Source organism: Pteronotus mesoamericanus, unplaced genomic scaffold (assembly GCF_021234165.1).
Source record: "Pteronotus mesoamericanus isolate MK-2021 breed Mesoamerican mustached bat unplaced genomic scaffold, CSHL_Meso_final scaffold_21, whole genome shotgun sequence".
Taxonomy (NCBI): Eukaryota; Metazoa; Chordata; class Mammalia; order Chiroptera; family Mormoopidae; genus Pteronotus; species Pteronotus mesoamericanus.
Window position 1 is genome coordinate 16,928,729 of NW_026555310.1, and position 21,373 is coordinate 16,950,101.

The following is a 21,373-nucleotide window of genomic DNA, read 5'->3' on the forward strand; positions in this document are numbered from 1 at the left end:
TGTTTCAACTTACTTGAACTGTTTCATGGGAATGGAATGGTTTCCACTTCATGGCCTTGTGTGGGCCCCATGTTCCAATGGCCACCTAACAGTGATCTCAGCTTGTTGAAGCAAGAGTTACCCAACACATTCCATCTCTCAAATATGTCTATTAGCCAATTGAATATATAATAATCAGAACAGGTATTCAGAAAGGACAGGCTGGTTATTGTTACCTAAGCCCGGTAGTGGGCAATGGTCCTTTTCTTTCCTACTGCTCCTGTTGAGAATCTCTCTGATTCTGCTATTTCCTTCTCAACCCCATCCCCATTTTATTTATGCTTCCTACCTTGTAATTTGTCAGTTTTCAGCCTAATGGTAGGATTGGTGGTGCCACATGACAAGAAAAGAATAAACTATCCACGAGGGGCTGGAAATTCCCTGTCTCTACTCCCTAGAAGGAGGATAAACAAAGCTGAGAAAATGTTGGTGCTTCCTGCCCCAAGCCAGGGCTAGTTCTTCATTAGCCTGTACCTCACTGTAGTTACTGCTCTACTCCCTAACTCAGTCATAAAATGCTCGGAATATACTGGAACTGCCTATTCTTTTGCAGTGTATATAAATTGTATGAAAAGATTCACTATTATTCAGTGGCTGGGGGGAAAATGGGGTACCTTTTTTTTACTTCTACTTTTCCCACCGTCATAAAGCAAAATTCCTAAACAATCTTGAAAAGATTATCTAAGAGGTAGAGGATGTTTATAATGTTGAATTCTGCTCCACAGTAAACCTCAAAGAAGAGACATTTTGGTTTGAAAAGTAAGTAGCAGTGCCCGGACTGGTATGGCTCAGTGGTTTGAGCACAGACCCATGAATTGAAAGGTCACCAGTTTGATTCCCCATCAGGGCACATGCCTGGGTTGTGGCCAGGTACCTGGTTGGGGGCATACAAGAGGCAACCAATTGATATTTCTCTTGCACATCAATGTTTCTCTCCCTCTCTTTCTCTCTTACTTTCCTTCTCTCTAAAAAAATAAAATCTTAAAAAAATAAATAAGGAGCAGTAAGGAGAAAGAGGCAGGTCAAACTTTAAGCCATATGGAAGAAACCGGGATGAAGAAGGAAGCAAGCAGCTGGCTGCCAAATGGTTATATTCATACCCGTTGGAGATTTTCAGGTGTCATCATTCCTTCCCAAATTTCTCCTTTCTCTCAACCCAGACATACTGTTCTGTCACCCTCTGCACTTGGTCCTGTTAGTGTTCCTGCCCCAATGACAGGAACTACCACTGATGACTTGAATCCATTCCACCACATTGTATGTGTTCCTAGCACCCAAAGTGAAATTTTGAATGTACTTTCCAGTAGAGACATTAGCTGGTTCCATAAACGTAGGTCTCAGGAGATCATTAGTTATAATGGGGGAAGTGATTATTTGAAAGAATGGAAGCAAGGGTAGACTACTTCAAAAGTCTAGGCAAAAAGATGATAATGGCTTTGGTTAGAGAGGTAGTAATGAGAATGGAAAAAAAGTAGGTGAATTCAGTACAAATATTGGAGTGGACAGAACTGAAAAGAGAAGAGGGGTGAGGGGAAAAAAGAGAAAACGAAGAGGGGTGATGGTGACATTCATTGAGATGGAGAATGTCGGAAAAGACAGAGAGAGAGAAGATCTCTGGGGGGCAGGCGGAGGCGGAGTGGTGAGCAAGAGCATTGCTTTTGATAGAAGTACCACATCTACATGGGAATCTTGAGTAGGCAGCTGAATACAGGATTCTGAACTAACTGGGCTGGAGATAAAAATTTGGTCTTTAGCATATGGAGATTATATAAAACGAGGGAAACAGATGTGATTATATAGAAAGAATAAAAAAAATTAGTATGCTAGCCCTGTCACGTTTAAGGTTCAGGTCTCTAGAACACTGCATTATTAGTTATATAGAATTTTTAGGCTTCCCTGGTAAATGACATACTATGTACCATAGACAATATGCATCTCAAGTTCTAAGGAATAGAGATAAAACACATTTCTGAACACAGGAATTCTTCATGTGGAGAAATCCTAGCAGGACAAAGGTTTCATGTCAGGTAGAATCACTGTAACACTTCAAAGATTACATCCATATAAAACTGAACACATCTTACTCCTCAATAACTATAGCTGGTTATTTATCTAGATTTCTTGGAATGTACAGCCCAGAGTTTTCTAAAAAATCTGATTTGATAGTTCTACCTTGTTTGCCTCATTTTTATATAAGTGCTACCAAAATGCTAGTTTTGATTTGATACAAAGTACTAAAGTCTTTTCCATGCTTTCTGAGAAAAAAGGAGGAAATTAAAAGAAAAATAAATTGTGTTGCTTAGTTTTACTTAAAAGACCATGAACATAAAAACACATTGGTTTGCCTGTAAAATTATAGCATGGAATGAATTGTAAAGAATAGCTCACTGAGACAGTAACTAAAATTTTACTAATTGAATCACTGTTTAAATTTCTTTTATAGTTTAAATTAAACATTTACATTTTGGAAATTATGGAAAGCAGGCAGAAAGATAAAGAACAGTAGAGAAAACATATTTCCTAAGATGTAGTGCTTTTCACAGAGTCCAGAGGTTACTCACATTTTCAGAAAAGAATACCTACACAAAAGACCAAAAGCTCAAAATTCATTACACATATATCTTGCCACAAGGAATTTTCTACAATCTGTTTCAGTGCCGGAGCTGTGTTGAAGTCAGTGATTTGTACATTCTGTGGCTTCAATGTTTCCTTTTGAAATCAGCTCCCAGACTTCTGAGAACTGAATGTTTGCCAGGACTGAGTCAAGTTTTCCTACCTTTTGAATTAGTCTGTGTCTTGATTTCTGTGTTTTTCAAAAAATACAAGACCAGTTATACCACAATTAGGAGACAGAGGTGCGTTTAAAACGACTATCAGGTATTCTTTGGCATCCTTTACCACCAGGACTCTCGCGTCACAGCGCTCTGGACATTCCGTGATCTGACCCCCGCCCCATCCCAAGCTCCTCTGCTCCTCACCCACAGCTCCCACTAACCTCCCACTCTTCGTCACAAAACCACGCATACAATCTCTTCTCCCAACTTGCTTCTTCCCTCCTTGTTGTAACTAAAACCTGAGAACCAGGGTCAATCTAGTACATGCCCTTCGGACCACTCAGGGGCTGCTGTTTCCTACTCTTATGGCCAGATACCTCTTGGTAAGCTGAGCAATCATTTCATACGTAATTTTCCAAATGTTCTTCCACACTTGCACTCTTAGATCTTCAAAATTTCGGTAGCATATTGCTATTAATTTATTAGCGTTCTAGTTATATGATTGAGTAATTTAGTTATTCTAGTAGCTTTCAGAAACGTGGAGTTCATTTTAGTGTTCGAAAGTTTTGTTGATTTATAAAAGGGTGGTTACTAGTTTATGGGAGATCTTTTATGAGAATACTGTTTGAGTTCTTATAGAACCACATTTAGAAACACAGCAGTTTTAGCTGATTCATTAAATTAGCAGTCAGAATCTAGTAGCTGGAGACTAGCTGAGTTATATTACAGGTGCAATGCTTGATTAATTCAATTATTTATGAACTCACAATTATATACTAAGTCCACACCACAGGCTAGGCACAATAAACTGCCTCTAGGACACAAGAAACAGATGTGGGCTCTTGAGGAGGAGATAAACAAATTATTAATTATAAATGACAACACAAAACATTATTTAATTCCGTAAGCACTCCATAGGAAAAGTCTAGTACACAATGCTTGGGGTGGGGGCAGGTGGAGGCCAAGGGGGATCAACTTGTTGAGAATGGGTGCTCCAGGGAAAAAGAAAACAATTAAAAGAGCCAAGAAAATATTATCAATTCTTTTCCCTCTATTTATATATACCAATGATTGATGCCCAAGGAACCCCTGCACTATGGTGGCTTGGATGTATGAAATGTGTATTTCAACTAAATAAAAGGAGCAGTTTTTGTTTTGCCTGGATTTTTTAAAAAAAACCTGGAAGTCAGTCAGCTGTAAATTCTCATATATTGTTTCTGCCCATTTACTATGAGGCTGGTGGTGATGCCTACAAGTAAATGGCCTGTGGACTCAGAATACATTAGCTTTCTGCTTCTTCAGCAGTCTCTGGAGTAGAGTGTTTAACTGGTATGAAAACAGAAGAAAGACTAGAGGCTTAAGTGCTTTGATCCAACTCTCCTGTTCCTCTAGTAGTTTTATGTTTTCCAAGTTCATACATATGGGTTTTTATTTAAAAAAAGAAAATCCAGGATTATGCAAAGAATATCTTTGTAATTCAGTAAAGGAATAATTATTTTTATTGTTTTTTAAAGCATAGAGAGCATTTCCTGATTCCACTCAGTTTAACTGTTAGTTAAAAACATTTTAATTAGAGATACCTGACTCAGGGCAGAATAACACCAATCACAGGGACATAGTTCTGGTTTTGATTTCAAAGCAACCTTGAGCAAGACTCCTTTGAATGGGAACATGAATCAGCATTCAGCAGAACTGAGTATAAACCTCTACTCCAGATTCTGAGTGACAAGAGAACTTCTAAATAGGGCACTGTTTGTTCATAGTTTTAGGTATCTGTGATTTATTTGGCTTTGTTAGACAATAGGGGCTTTGGTTCAGTTGTATTTTTAACATTCCTTAAAATAAACTGGAGTGTTCCCATTTTGGATTCGTGTGATGGAGGAAATGAAGAACTACAAGTGCTGAGCATCCAGGGATTATGTGCTGGGCTCTGTGCTAGATTGCCTCGGGTCATATTTTTTTGGTTGCATGTAATAGAAACTGGCTCTGGCTAACTCAGGGGAAAAAAAGTAACTGGTGCTGGCGTATTAGAATAATATTTGGTTATCTCATAGAATGTGAAACTCAGGAAAGACAGAGATCAGGAGACTTCTGACTTCCGAAGTTGAGTTCATGTCTGTCTCCCTAGGGGAAAGTAGTTGAAGTGTCTTCCCATACAACAGTTGAGATCGGATCTTCAACTGTGGATTAGTCAATCAAGGTCAGCGAGGCAGAATTATATTGTTTAGCTGGTTGTTTGTGGGCAACCACACCTGTATTTTGTGGGCAGTTCTGAGAGAAAGGGGAATTACTGTGAATTGGTGGTCACACCAGCAAGGTCAGCTATGCGGGGCTTTTTACAGGCTTAATTTAATGCTCACAAAAAGCTTATAAAATCACTATTTCCACCTCACAAACGAGAAAACCGAGACTCAAATTGCTTAAGCAACTTGTCCAATGTTCCACAATTGGAATGTGGCAGACCTAGAATTCCAACTAGGTTTACAAGAAGGACTAGCTAGTTTTTGTCCTAAAATATGAATGTGATAAGACTACATGAGATAAAAACTTCCAAATATTAGGTATCTCCAGAGCATTATAAAGACTAAAGCTGAGTGTTGAAAGCTCTGGGGTTGGATCGGGCAAGTAAATAAATACCTAATCCTCTCCACTTACATATGCCGATAGATCACCTACTTTACAAGGTTATTTTAACGTCACAAGGTTATTGAGACCTGTGAAAATACTTGGCACAAAGCATGTACTCATTTTTTTGGCGGGGGAAAATGAATCTTTTCTTTTAATGAAGCCTTAAGGATGTTGCTAAAGAAGGAGTCACAATTTGATAGAGGCTTTTTCATTCCAAAAATATAATGGCTCTCTTACTCTCAGATTTTCAAGATGGTGCGTTAGTCACCTGAACATAAAGGTAGGAGATGCAATATAAAAAGAGTTAAGGAAATCATACAATAGGCAAAGAAAGTTTTAGATACAAAATGTCCTGCTTCTTTTTGAGACTTAGGCCTCACATTTCATGGAAAAACTCTTATCTTTGGTCATTAGGACAATACTTAATCATTTAATTCTCTCAGCGAATACTACCTGAGATGGTCAATGCCCTTTTGATAAGCAAAAACAGAAAACAGTTCTAAATGTGGAAATCTATAACTTGAACATCATTGAAACATATTAGCTAACTTGACTTTGAATAACTAATACGTTCAAAAAAATCAATTCTAAAACCACATGATTATTCTCAGTTATCTTTAAGGACAGCTCTGTGGGAAAAGAAAAGTATCACAGCAGTCTAAAAGTTTATTATTCTGCACGGTGGGTGTTCTGCAAATACTCATAGACTGATTGGTATTTGTTCCAAATTACTTCAGACAATTAGTCTATGTCAACAGCAAAGTTGGAATCCTAAATGGAAGAAGAAACATCTTCCTGTGATGGTAGGAATGAAAGAGAGGTGTAGGCTATTATATTCTCTTGATATTTGCATTATCCCTGGATCTTAGTCTCTCCAGATCTTAGTTTGTGACCTTCAGTGCTTCATTTTCATATAAATCATATCTGAGTTAAGTTGTAAAATACCATTTTAAGTTTGATGAGAAAGAATACAGTGATTTTATTTCTTCTTTTACTTTTTGGTCAGGTGCTTTTAAATATGACCATAATATTGCATTATTGGCTTGTTCCAAAATTAAAAGCCTTCTCCTTTTATTTCTATGTTGTGTTTCCAGTCAGTGACCTGCTTTGCTTGCTTTAATTTCTTATTTAAACTTGTAAGAGAAAACTAGTTATTCACATTTAAATATTCTCAATGAATATGATTGTAAATATTTAGGGTATATGTTAAAAACATCATCATCTATGAACGCATAAGTTGTAAAAAAAATTAATAATTTTTTATTATTCATTGATTGTTTTGCAGAGAGAGGGGGGTGGTGAGAGAGACAAATAGACAGATGCTGATTTATTTTTCCACTTATTTATGCATTCATTGGTGGATTCTTGTATGTGCCCTGACCAGGGATCGAACCTGTAACCTTGGGATATCAGATGATACTCTAACCAACTGAGCTACTCAGCCAGGACAGAACAACTTTTTTAAAGAAAGAATTAAGTTAAAAAAGAAAGGATAAAAAATAACCAAATATTTTGAAGCTCGTTTTATTACACTGATAAACCCCAGAAAAGTACAAAGCCCATGAAAGTAAAAGCATTTCAGAAAACAAGACAAAATGTTTACATAATTTTAATGACAACATTTAGTTTTGATATTTAAAAAAACTTATAATTTTGCATTGAAGCACACTGCTCATGAATTAAGTACATTCTGAAATTCTGAGAAAGAATTTCATATTCTTATATGAGCCTGACTTCATATAAATGGTTAAGTTACATTCCCTTTCTAGAGATTAAGTTCATGCCATGATTTATTTAAAAAATGACTTTATTCATTTATAGTGATTTTGAAGAACAGAAATAGGAGATAAGCATATATTGCACACATACTCCTTTAAGTGATAAAAGCTGAATTAATATCATAATCTTTAGTGTTTTCAGTGTTACCAATCAAAATAGATCCCACTACAGAAAAAAAGTGTGGTTATACCAGGAGATACTGAAATCCATGCTGTTTTTATCCTCAAAATCAAGTAAATGTATGATTACATTTTACTTGTATCTTATCAAGTAAATTATAAAATGATTACATTTTACTAAAATCTTATCAAGAGTCCCTGTCAAGCAATAAGTAAAGATATTTACTACTTTTGCCAAATACAATATAACAGGCCACCAGAGGCTATAAGGTTTACCTAATTAACTTTTGGCAATGTGGCAATTTTCAAAGACTTCTGAGTCACGTCATACTTTTTGCTGCTGTTGCTGCTGCTGCTACCCCTATTACAATTACTACTACTAGAATAATAGTAAATATAAAGGAGAAAACAAAAGAAAATAAATTAGATCTCCTGATAGTTCTAAATATTGTTTTGGTTTATCCTTGAAGTGAAAATTAATTATCCAAGATTTGGAAATAAAACAAAAGCATTTTTATAATTCACAGCATGTATTTTAGAGGTCTACTGATTTATCCGTTGCCAGTGTGGGTTAGCTTGTCATGTTCTTTTTATTCAATGTCAGCTGGTTCCGTAGCTATCAAAGCACTTAACTGTTTCTGAGCACAGGAGAGGAACAATTCCAAACTGGACAGGCTTCTTTGGCGGATGACTTGGTCAAGCTGTCAATTTATTTTTAAAGAGAAAGAGAGAGAAACAGAAAAAAATACACTTAGTTGGGGGATGAAGGATATTCTGTCACTGAAGCCTACTCAAGAAACCTTTTCAGGTGATGATTTAGAAAACCAAATAGTGCTTTACACTCAGAGACAATGTAATGACTATTTCTGGGCTATTATCTAAGATGAGATGATAATCATTACAATTTTATAATTGATGTTATTATTCAGTTTTGCAGAAATACAAAAGAATTTGATCAGCGTGATTTAAAAATATATCTAATATTGTAAAATGCTAGTTCTTAATGAATATGCAGATCAAACATCCACAAAGATCATATAAATGAAACAGATGCAAAAAACAAAAGAAGTATACAGTACAGGCAAACAGCATCATTACATCATGCACAGAGTTTAGTGAGAAACAGGATAAGGAAGGAGATAAACAATTTTCTGAAATTAGAGAAAGTTTTGGAAAAGATGTACTTTAAGAAATATTTGAGATTATAGAAACTTATAATCTTTTTGACTTGGTCTTCTTGCTGAGTTAGATGGTCTTCTTGCTGAGTTAGAGATTTTTTTATTAGGATTTCTTAATGTTTTAATGTAACAAATTAATAAAGTAAACAAGAGGTTTAATAATGTGTCATGAAGAACTTAGAGGATGGTAAGGATTACTAACTACTGCCCTAAAAAATTTGCTAATGGTATAAAAATAACCAATGACAACACATCACCTATAATGAGAGATCAATGAAGGAGCACAAAAGCAGCCAAATAAATTCCATTTCACAACCTGTGATATTTATCTAAAAGTTGACATGTTCTTTGCACAAATTCCCACCAACATAAAATTTAAAAAAGACAAATCCAAACGAGAATTCTGTATTAAATTATACTTCTATAATCCACTGATATTTAAAATGACTGAAAAACAGATTACAATTTTGAAGTATCTTAAAAATTAATAAATAAAGAATGCATTATATTTAGCAAATGCACATGTAAAAAGATAGAACACTAGTAACAGTCCCTTAAGTTGTAATATTTTGGGATTTTAATATATGTACAGAAATAGGATTTCTGCTTATCCTTTTTCCTCATTTTTTTAATTCTCTCAAATGATTCATTTTGATGAATACTATATACCTTTCGTTTATAAATCTCTATAAAACAAGGCAGTTCTTTGCATTAGAAACCATGGGTAAGCAGAGGTCTTGTCTGCCTTGCTGACTCATGTACTCCAGCATCTAGATGAGGGTCTGGCACATGTTAGACACTCAAAATATTTGCTGAGACTGAATGAATCAATAAATATTTAAGCTTAATAAAGCAAGGCAATCTACTATGGAATGATAGATGCACTTTTAAAATGAAACATGCTTAACCTAACCTAAAAGATATGTAGGGATTAAAGTTGAATTTTTTAAAGTATTATTTTAATATATGTAAAACAGATTAAAATCTAAATATTTGCAGTTTTTAAAATTATTTTGCACTTGGTCTAAATTCAAATACTAGAGAAGACTATATCAACAACACCTACTCCCAGTCTGTTTCCAGTGGTTTCTGTCTACTTTGGGATGCTTTCAAGCATTTAAAGACTGGTTTTTAAAAATACTTTGTCCAGATCTTATGATTGTAACCATGGGAAGGATCACACAATCAGTTAGTTCTACTGTCATTACTGGAAATTTTCCCTACCTCATTTTTAAGAAATAGCTTGACTGTGTTCCATGATTTATTTAGCCATACTTCCACTGACAGAGATGTGCTTATTGCAACTTTGCCTTTCCTTTAAAGCACTATAGAAATTTACAACCTGAGTACATTCCCTTCAGAAGATGTTCAAGGGGTTCTCTTGGAGAGATTCTAATATGTGGAATTTCTAAGTCATAAGATTTGCATATTTTAAATTGTGATAAATATTACAAAATTGTTTTCCAGAGTGAGGGTACCAATTTATTAGGACCATCTACAATGTGTAAGAAGATCATCTTGCCCTGTTTTTTTAATGGCTGCATAATTTTCCATTATATATTTATAATGTAATATATATTAAATGGATATTTTATTATTTATTTTTAAATTATTCTATCCCTAGGCTTTTGGATGGTTCCTAATCTTTTGCTATAGTAGTCAATGCAGCAGTAATCATCCTTCAGCACAGACCTCTGTACATTTGCAAGTATATCTTGTAGAAATTGCTTGAGGGCAAGAGTATGTCACCTGCAATGTTACCTCTGTAATCAATCAGGTGCCCATATACGCATGAATCTGTCTGTGGGCTCTCAATTCCTATTCTGTTCCCATAGACAATTCACCTAACCGTACAGCAATATGATGCTCTCTTAATTACTACCACTTTATAATAAATCTTAATATATCACATAGTAACAATCACATTAACAACCATACCATTAAATATATCAGATGACTATAATTTAATGAACACTTGTAAAAAAATGATTTAAAAAGAAAGTGATGAGACTACAGACCCTCTGATAGCCTTTTCTCATAAAGCAAAAACAAAAACAAAAACAAAAACAAAAAAACAAGCAAAGTTCAAAAATATATTCTTTTCAGTTATACCAATAGGCTATCACTTCTAAGGCAAGGAAATTGTGCATCTCACTCCAAGAGCAGTTGCACCTGGAGTTTTATTTGGAGGGCGGTGTCAGGCAGGATGAGAGACACAGGTTCATTCTGGAGGCTGCTTCCTGGGTGTTTGTTTTGCTATTACTATGTTTCATGACTTGTAAGTGTTAGTTGATAATTCAAAGTTTTTTAGAATCCCCCTAGAATAACCAGGAGTTTCATTAAAAACAATTGTGACTTACTATCTTCAAACTTATGGATGCTATAAAAAGAGGAACCTTTTCTCCTTTTGAGGTATATAACCTCAGTGTGTTTGTGCAGCAGTCTACTGGGGATTATTCCCAAGTAACAATCATCATCTGGATTTATGCGTTCGGAACGAATATTCTGTAATTTTAAAAAGAGTGAAGATACGAATAAGGACAAAGAGTTTAACACCTTTTTATTTGAACATACCAAGTACTTCTGTCTTGCTTGTGCTAGGAGTCGCTCTGGAACGAGTGACTGGGAGACGGTGGACTAACTAACTGGTCCTGGGTTTAGGCAGCCGCAAGGCTCCCCCTCACTTCCTTCACCATGCGCCTCCCCGAAACGCCTGGTGGCAAGGATCCCTTCAATAAACAGGAGCTCAACACTTTAGGAGGCAATAAGGGGACACTGGTACTCTGAGGAGGAAGATAAAATGGGCCACCACAGGGCTGCGCTTCAAGTTTAGTGGGTCCTTCCTGGGCGGGGTATGTAAGATTGCGTCTAAGGGGGAAGGGACACTTGAGACCTTTCTCTGACTTACATGGTGAATTCCTCTCTCAGAAACAAGTACATCAAACTGATGTTCTTGGCAAATTACTGAATTTCAACAGTTTCTGTTTTATTAAGCATGACCTTATTATCCTTTATTGAAGCAAGAAGAATTTTGGCAAAATATTGAACTTTTTTTGCCCCTCGAAAAGTGGGGCTTAGTTCTGCATTTGTTGGTTTCATTTCAAAGCGAGTCAAAGATTTGTATTCTGTGACTTCATGTTGACAGTGTTACATCTAGAGTGGCGGTGGCAAACGGTTTTGGACATGGCTTTACGGTCTCTTCTTAATAGTGTCGCTCTAACTGCTTTGTTTTCCCTCCCGCTGTCTGTTGTTTCAGCTGCTATTCAGCTCTTTCAGATACCTGAAAAAACAAAACAAAACTAGACATTCTTAAGTCTCTCAAATAGACACTGGGGCTTTATAAATCTTTTTTTCTCTTCTATCATCTTTTCCGTTTGCTGTTATCCTGCTAAAAACATTTTAGAAGCATACTCCTTGCTAAAAGTTGATATTTATAAGCTTAGGAGGAAAAAAAGGACACATGACTTCCCAATAATTCCCTATGTTAGATTTATTTTTCCATTAGAATTTCATGCCATAGTAAAAAAGAAAAAAAAGAAAAAAGAAAAAGAAAAACAAAACATCTCTAGACCTTTGGTTTTTGTCCCTCATCATCAAAACACAGTATTATGGATGGTTAATTCATACTGATATAGAGAGCAAAATTCAAAATCAATGGAAAACAAATATGACTTATTTTAATGGGACTGTTAAGAACACTGTTTACATCCCAGGAAATTTGAAACGTTGTTTTTGAATATATATATCGTATATGTTATATATAACACTATATGTATAAGATCTTTTATATATACACACACACACATATATCTCTTATGTGAAATATATAAATACACACATATAGTTAGTACTAATTGTGATTTCAATACCTTTTTGGCTTCTACCAACAAGATATACCAAGAGAAGTGAAAATATTAGCTATATCTTTATCATTGTTACTTTTACAACCTTCTCTCCTGAAATTTGATACTTAAGATTAAAAAGTGATCTAATTTTAAAAAAAAGCTAGAATGGATATTCAGCAAATCCACTGATAGAAAGGAACCATAAACAAATGTTGTCAGTTTAATAAAAATACATTTTATGGATTCAGTTTTCACACTCCCTAACAAGCTCTCTAACAAGTTCTCTCATGGGCATTGAAGAAAGGTCAAGTATGATGATCTGAAACTGTAATTACTTAAGCAGGTTTTCCAGTTAACATGGTCATATTGGGTAATACAGATTGATTAAGTTTTAATAAGAAATGAAATAATTCTTCAGTCTCTTTTTTATTGCAGTTGTTGCTCTTTTAACATTGTTATTTGGATATGAATGCCTCTCTTTTTCTGACGTTATTATAGACCCTGCTACAAACAAATACATTCAAGCTGTTGTTTCATGTACATATTTGAGATTGAGACAATCAATTAGTCAATCCGTTGAGAGTAACAAAGTCAAGATTGCTCATTATTTGTATGTTATTGCTCAGGCATGGGGAAAAAAAGCACACAATAATGGCCTTGTCCTTCAGGGGTTTATAATATTTCTGGAGAGATATACATGCAATAATTAGGTGCTGACATGTAGAGTAAAGGCTGAGTCTGATGGGAGATCAGAGAGTGGGGGAGCTCATGGTGTGAGTACAGCAGAGAAAACGTCACACAGGTGGAACCTGAACAGGCTCTTAGAGAGTCTCAAGAGCATTTCCTTAGACAAAGAGGAGCAATATCTAGAAGAGATTCTAGGAAAGCAGATTAGCAAGAACAAAGACGGAAACACTGATAAAGGAGACATTATTTAGAGACAGAGGAAGGAGGCTTGAGTCTAGAGGAGAAAGTCTTGCTAAGAATATTCATACATTCTTTCATTTGCCTATTTATGCAAAATATTCATTTAGTACCTACTCTGCCGAGCACTGTTTTAGGCACTAGAAATACAGTGGTGAATAAGACAATTCTCTGCCTTTACAGAATTTGTATTTTATTTTGAAGAAACAAACAAATTCATAGAGATCAGTACTGTAAAAAAATCAAGTAGGGTAAAGGATTTGATAGAGACTAAGGGATATCTGTGGGGTAGATGATTAGAGACACCCACTGAAGAAAGTGGTAATAAGACACTTGAGTGAAGTGAGGGAGGAGAGGAACCATGCAAAACATCAGGGAAGAAAATTTCAAGGCAGATGAAACTACAAGAGAAAGTCCAAAATGTGGGCCAGACTTGATTTGGCTGAGTATCGGCGATACATACAACGAGAATGGAGCACAGTGAGCAAAGGAGAGAGGGACGGATAGGAGAGAGGGCCAGAGAAACAGGTGGCGGCCAGAGCACGCAGGGCGCTAGAGGTCCCGGGAAGGGAGTTTTCAGCACAGGTGTGACCGTGTGTTTGAAAACTACCACACTTGTCATGGGGAACAACGGATTGTAGGACACAGAGTGGAAGAAGACAACCCGTTTAGAAGACTTGTGGTCTGGGAAAGATACACGGTTAACCAATTGCCGGCAGCAGGTCAAATCTGGGACATATTTTGAGATAGGACCAATTTGAGTAGCTGATGGATTAAAAGTGTGAACGAAAAGAGAACTAAAGGTGATTCGTAGAATGGTGGTGTCTGTACTGAGATATGGTGAACTGGAGCTAGAGTGAGTTGGCCAGAGGAAAGCTAGAGTTTTGTTTTGAATACAGTTAGTTTGTCTAATCCTATTAAATATGTCAGAGATACTGGATTACTCTGAGAGCCTGCAATTCAGGGGAGAGCTCAGGGCTGGTAATAAATCATCTGCCTGTAGAAGGCACAGATGAGATTACCTAGGGAATTAATGTAGATAAAAAAGAAAAGGTCAGAAGACTAAACCCCGGGCACTCTTAACACATGATCTGGCAAAGAAACATTGGATATGCGGTTTGACAGATATTTATTGTGATGGTTGAATTATGTCCTCCATAAGGATATGTTCAAGTTCTACCATCCAGATTTATGAATGTGACCTTATTTGAATATAAGATCTTTGTAGATATAATTAAGATGTAATTTAAAATGATTCCATATGGATTAGGGTGGCCTCTAAATCCAATCACTGGTGTCCTCATAAAAAGAGCCACAAAAACACAGAAGCAGGGAAGAACACCAGGTGAAGAAAGAGGCAGAGATCGGAGCAATGTGTCTGTAAACCAAGGAATGCAGAGAACTGCCAGCAACACCAGAAACTGGAGAGAGGCACAGAACAGATGTGCCCTAGAGCCTTCAGAGAGAGTGCAGCCCTGCCAGCACCTTGATTTTGGACTTCTAGCATCTAGAACAGTGAGATAATACATTTCTGTTGTTTGAAGCCATCCAGTGTGTGGTGCCTTGTTACCGCAGTCCTGGGAATGGACTAGCAATGCCTTTTCCAGGCTGTTGAGGCCCTTACACACCAGAGCAGTGTTTCCAACAATGTACAAAACACTATTTCAATGTAGAAGGTGATTCTTCTTACACCTTCCACATTGAAATAGTGTTTTGTTTAAAATAAATAAAGGCTTTTTAGTTAAGATTGGGAAATGCAGGAGCAAAAGGTTTCTTTTCCACAGAACCTATCAGAGCTTTTGTGCTAAGAAGTGTTGTGATTCGCCAAGTGGCTATCTGGTACAGGTATTGCCTGTCAGACTTTTAAACCTTGGAATTGCGTGTGCATGTGTGTATAAAACACATTTTGGACAATGCCCTACAAATCAGTTTCTCTTGAGAACTCCTCTAGACTCAAAACAAATTGTTAATGTAGGAAGAAGATTACACTGATTACGTTTCCCTTTAATAATAAGTAACCATGAAATTTTAATGTCAGGGATTTTGAGATTGCTTAGTCTAACATCTCCATTTTACAGCTGTGGAAAGATGATGCTCTGAGTGGTTAAGAGACCAATTTCACAAACCCAACATGTCCTCCTGCATTAAAAAAAAAATACACGCACACACACTTCTTTAAACATATTAATCTGAGTTTATCTTTGCTTAAGAAACCCTACTACGTATCAAGTAGATTTCATGGCTTCACTAAGTTTTTGATAATGGAAATATCAGCCACGCCTGGATCACCAGCACTATGACCAGGAAGGTGCTGTAAATTATTCTGGGTAAGATGATTTTACTACCCGTACTCTTGATGTAGACATGAAGGAAGTGGGTTTTCGGTCAATTCTAAAATTTAATATACAAACATAATTGTAATACAGTTGTCATTGTATGAAATCCCCATACTAAGGGCTGATAGGAAGAAGAGCAAGTCATTCTTGAGAGGTGATTATTTTTATAGTAACATCTAAACATTTTCCCTCTAAATGCCACCATCTTTACCTTCTTCCTCTATCCTCAAATTCTGCTTCTCATCATTTCAGCCTCAGAAAATTTAGACTTATCTGTAACATTACTGATTGCATTAATAGAGGTTCTATGGTATCTATTTTATTACTGGTACACTAACCATAAAGTTTCTCTTTTACAACAGTCTTTTCTTTTTATTTTCAAATAAGTAAATGTGATTTTCAAGAGGGATATATTGTATGTAAAACTGAAGCTTAAACATGAAATCCCCTCATTGGGAATATAAGTATGTCATAATTGTAAATCATGTTGAAAGAGACTTTGAACCAACTTCAGGATAATAGTGTTATATAAAATCCATGTTTAGAATGACTCTGACTGAAAGATTCAGTATAGGTAGGGCAGTGGTTTGAACTAAGGCAGTGCCAGTTGCCTCAACCTTGAACTTCATAAAATACAGGCCTAACCTCTTTATCAGAATATTTACGGGCCATGATTCACATCCCATGAAGACATTCAATCCAGAGTTGACATATCCTGTTCTCTTTGAGAACACTTTTCAACTTTAAGAGTATATTTCAAGCCTGACTATATATTTAAAGAATGTCAACATATAAGGAAGCTGTGTAACTTTCTAGCATGCATAGATGAATTACAGATGCCCTTTTGGAGTAAGAGAAAACGAGTCTTAAACCCTATTGGCCACAACATAAAAACTTTTTTTTGTCTTGTTTTGTTTTAAGATGTTTTAGGGTAAGTAAATTCTCTGCTTTTGAATCATCTAAAATAAATTCTACATATTTGGGCAGTTCTGCCTTATTATTCCAAACTACCATCGAATCCAATGGGAAATGGGAATATTCAATTTTGCTCTTAACTAAAGCATCTGGGCAGAATAAACCAATATGTATTCCAGATTCTAATGTGCAGGCACACCTCCTTGGAATACAGTCTTATTCAACATTACAAGCTAAGCAATAGCAATTAGCCAGGAAAGGATTCACTGTAGTAGTCAGTGAAGATTTTACTTTCACTTGCCTGATAGCAGGCACTATTCTTTCTAATATAAGCTTCCAGATGTGAAGTTTAATGAATTTGAAAAGAATTCTGGTAATAACGGCTTTACTCCTATTTTAGACAATTTCCAAAGAAAATCTAAAGATTTTCAAAACACTTTAAAAAGAAAGCTTGAGATAGAAGGAAATTTTAGGAAAAAAGTTAAGGCAGATGAAATGGTTATAGGAGTTGTACACAAATCCTACCTCAGGGCTCTGATCCAAGGGTTATATTTACTCTTTAATACCTTCTACATCCTACTTTCTAGAGTTGAATCACAAGTAAAGAATTTATCTTAAATGTGAGATGGATTGATTGTGGCAAGGGGGAACTACCTGATTTTAATATGACATTACACATAAAGTTTTATTTTTTTTAGATTTTTATTTATTTATTTTTAGAGAGGGGAAGGGAGGGAGAAAGAGAGCGAGAGAAACATCAGTATGTGGTTGCCTCTTGCGTCCCTCCTACTAGGGACCTGGTCTGCAACCCAGGCATGTGCCTGGGCTCGGAATCAAACCTGTGACCCTCTGGTTTGCAGACCGGTGCTCAATCCACTGAGCCATACCAGCCAGGGCCACATAAAGTTTTTAATGCAATTTGTTACATGCTCCCAAATCATGAACAACCTTGCTTTACAATTTTTTTTTGAGATTTTTGTTTAGCAATATGTAGACTGGCCTTTTGCAAATTAACATAAAGATCTCCCTAAACATATTATTAACTAACAAACTTTTCAAGTAACAAACACAAACTGTTTCATTTTTATTTATTTGACTTTTAAAGAGTCTAGCAATTCTTTTGCGTTAATCCAAGGAACGATATCTGCAAATGACTGTCTCCCTTTGGTTTTGACTTTCAGTGATATAAGTATTACCTTAAGATTCTCAAATGACTGATATATTTTTAGTTTCAGTTTACAAAAACAGGCAAGGGGCTGTCTACAAGGTTTATTCTTGAGCTTTATGCACACACATATCGAAACTGATTCATGGTGCATGATGAATAATCCTGTAATGCTCGATTAAGTCTCATCTTTCCTTGTATAGAGAATAGTGTTACTAATTCTTGATTGGTGATGTTTGCTACTTCCTAAGCATAGGTGGACCTCCTTATGTGTTGCATTAGTTATAGATTACTGTGTAACAAATCACCCCTAACCCAGTGGTCTAAAACAATAAATAACAAGTATTTATCATCTTGGTGTTTGTGGGTCGGGGAACTGGATGTTGCTTAATTGAATACCTCTGGCTCATGGTCTTTCCTGAAGGGTTGCAATCAAGTTGTTGGCTGGTCTGTAGTCAACTCCAAGTTCAACTGGGGAAGAATCTGCTTCCAAGTTCACTCAGTGGCTGTCGACAGACCTCAAAACATCCATTTCCAACAGAGCTCGTGTGAGCCTCTCCATAAGGCTGCCTAATATTCAGTAACTGACTTCACCCAGAGCAGGCAATCCAAGAGAGAATGGGAGTGAGCATGAGCGCACCGAGAGAGTGAGAGCGGCCAACATGGAAGCCACAAACGTGTAACAACCCAGTGCCACTCAGTCCAGCCCAAGCTCAAGGTGAGAGAATTATATTAAGCGCAGGGCATCACTGGGAAACATCTACATATTATCTCATTTTTATTCTCTCCAAACTCTATGAATGAGGCCACTGAGACTTAGAGTCGTTATAACTTGCCCAAGTGGCAGGGCCAGGATTCAAATCCAGGTGTGCATGACTCCAAACCTGTTCACTAAACCTCACGACTGCACTACTTTCGCAGATAAGAACTTCAGTTATGGCTGGGGGCCTTGGCACGGTATCTGTTTTGCTATAAATATGTAGGGGTTTCTTGCATTGCATACACTAGTACAAAAACCTGTCAAGATGCCAAAAGCCCTCTAGATACAGTCATTGAAACATGTAATTATCTTCTCTTCCTAAACAGTAGGTTCAGGAAAGTTTCTGTTACATTAACATACAAATGGTTCCCTGAAATGCAACAGAAACATTTAAGCAAAACTGGCATGTTAAATACATCCTGCCTTAAAGAATCTGTAAAGGTCAGTGGCTGTCTATAAAAACAACAGACTACTTCCTTTTAGGTCCATACAAAAAAAAAGGGGAACATTCATAAAGACAATGTGCGGTGCGGATCTCACCTTGCCCCACCTTTGAAGCTTGGACTATATTTGCTGATCTTCACATTTCCATTGCTGATGAATCTGCCTAAGTTCACAAGTGGGAGCTGGCCACAGCTGGGGTGCATACCTGATTCCCATTAGGAAACCCTCAGTATCCTAAATTAAACCAATGGAACAAAACACTATTTAATCAAATGAAAGCTAGTGTGACTACCCTTTTTCCTCTCAATTTAAATAAACAGTGTTGCTCTTCCTCGTCATTCAGGATTTTACGGTGTGTGCTTGATCATTGAAGCCTTATTAAAAAAAAACAATACCATCTGTCTGGCACATTTTAAAACAGATTTATCCCACTGAGGGAACCAAGTGGGAAAACACCCTGTCGGTCCTCTTAAAATCCATTGCTGCCTCCCAGCTGGATTGAGGAATGTAAGAAAATCCTAACCTTCCTCTTTTTGTAAACAAGTAAAGGAGGAGTGCTCTCAATTAAGGAAGCTCAACATGGCTGTTATTAAAAATGAAAATGGCACCTGTTCAAATAGAACATGCTAAAAAATAATTAACATTAAACACCTACCAAATGAGGACATAAGGAGTCAGGGGTAATGGCAAAACCCTCAAATTCTCTCCCTTCTATCCACTCTTCTTTCTTTCTTCCAGCTTGGTTCTTGGAACAGCGTGAACACCCTCACATCACCATCCCTGACTCCCTGCGAGCTGGGGGCTCAAGAGACGCGAATGGGAGTTACTGGGTAGAATCCCCAAGAGAGCTCCTTAAAAGTGGGACAGACATCTCTCCTAAACTCTTTTTCCTTTTTTGTATCTTTCATTCTGCCTTTTCCTTCCATCACAAAGGTGTTTACTGGAGCTCCAATTGTCGTTCTGTAGCCTGAATGATGTAGGCCAAATGACGGAGTGCTAAAGATAGAAAAAGTGCGGACAGAGGGGTCCTGAATCCTTTATGACTGTTCAGCTTACAAACTAGCTCTAAACTGCTTACCTTTGAAATTGGTTATACCATCACTATTTTTAGTTTCTGTTATTAGGATTTACTATATAAATCTTTTGTTCTACTTCAGTTATTTACTTTTCCTGTCAACTAAGAAACATTGACCTACTGTATTTGTTCTTTGGGGATCCCAAAAAGCAAATGGTTGAAAACTACAATTCCTTAGGGAATTGATAAATGTTATCAATTGATAAAAAAAAATTTCCATTTCTCACCTTTATTTATAGGTAAGAAAGATTCAGCAGAAAATCCAGCAAAGTTACTTTAAATGTTTTATGTAAAACCAATCTTTACCAAGCAACATTATAAAATGCATTGGAATTAGGACGTAGAAAGAACGAAGGTTGGGGTGTAATTTTCCTTAAAAAAACAGTCATCCATAAGAGTATAGAGCAATTGAGATGCCCCTAAACTACCACATACAATAGCAACACAGGCCCAAAGCAGCTGTCGCCCTCTCTGTTGCACAGCACCTGAGGACCCAATCAACCCAGGCAATGCAGCCAGAGCAGTGAAACTCTTCCTCCTCTTGTGTTTTAATGTAAACAAATGACATTATGCAAGGGAATGAAGGGATCTAGTAATCTAAATGATGTGTGTTAAATCGAATGCAAACTATATTTTGGGGGAGGGTTAAGATCTCTTATTGCACCTCTGGCACCTGGTGTCCGGCCCGCAGAAGAGGCCATCGCAGGCCCAGTCCCTGTAGCTGGGAGCCGGACTGGACTGAGGCCCCCGGGTTACCTATGGAAACTGGCACAGTATCTGGCCATTTTTGCTGTGATCACCGGTAAAATAATCATAATAAAAATAAAGTATCTCTTTTGAATAGTCTTCAAGTTTTCCTCCGCCTTAACCTTAAATAATGCCCATCCCACTTTCCTCTGATAGTTTTTGCTCAATTCAGCAGATGCAAACTATTATCTTACAGAAACGCCATCGGTATGGCCTACCCAAATGACTTACTGCGTCATTTACTTCATAGGTATTACTACACTTGAGTGAAAAATTAAGATAGCTTTGTTGATGTATTATCTAGATTTCTCCAAATAAAAAACACTATGAAGTTTAAAGTCTTCAGGAATACTAAGATACTGATGCCAAATATAACTGCATACATTAAAAATCTGTGAAATGTAAGTGTGCCCAACTAAAATTCTAATTATATTCTCTAAACATTTGGAGGTGCAACCTCCTTTTCTATTAAAATCTAGCAGTTGTGCTTTGACTGGTGTGGCTCTGCAGGCTGGGCATTGTTCTGCACACCTGAAGGTTGTGGGTTCATTCCCGGTCAGGGCACATGCCTGGGTTGTGGGCCAGTTCCCTGATCGGGGTCATGTGAGAGGCAGCCAATCAATATTTCTCTCTCATGCTGATGTT

General features: G+C 36.7%; 1 protein-coding gene across 4 annotated transcripts in view; it reads right to left on the reverse strand.

The window, feature by feature from the left end:
• Nucleotides 1-6,982: 6,982 nt before the first annotated feature.
• CCDC91 (coiled-coil domain containing 91) overlaps nucleotides 6,983-21,373 on the reverse strand; it is a 289,909-nt gene continuing 275,518 nt past the window's right edge. For all 4 annotated transcript variants that reach the window (XM_054591295.1, XM_054591292.1, XM_054591294.1 and 1 more), the window contains one exon: nucleotides 6,983-8,040. In XM_054591295.1, the coding sequence (XP_054447270.1) occupies nucleotides 7,930-8,040 (111 nt within the window). In that variant the 3' untranslated portion in view covers nucleotides 6,983-7,929. The remainder of the gene's footprint in view (nucleotides 8,041-21,373) is intronic.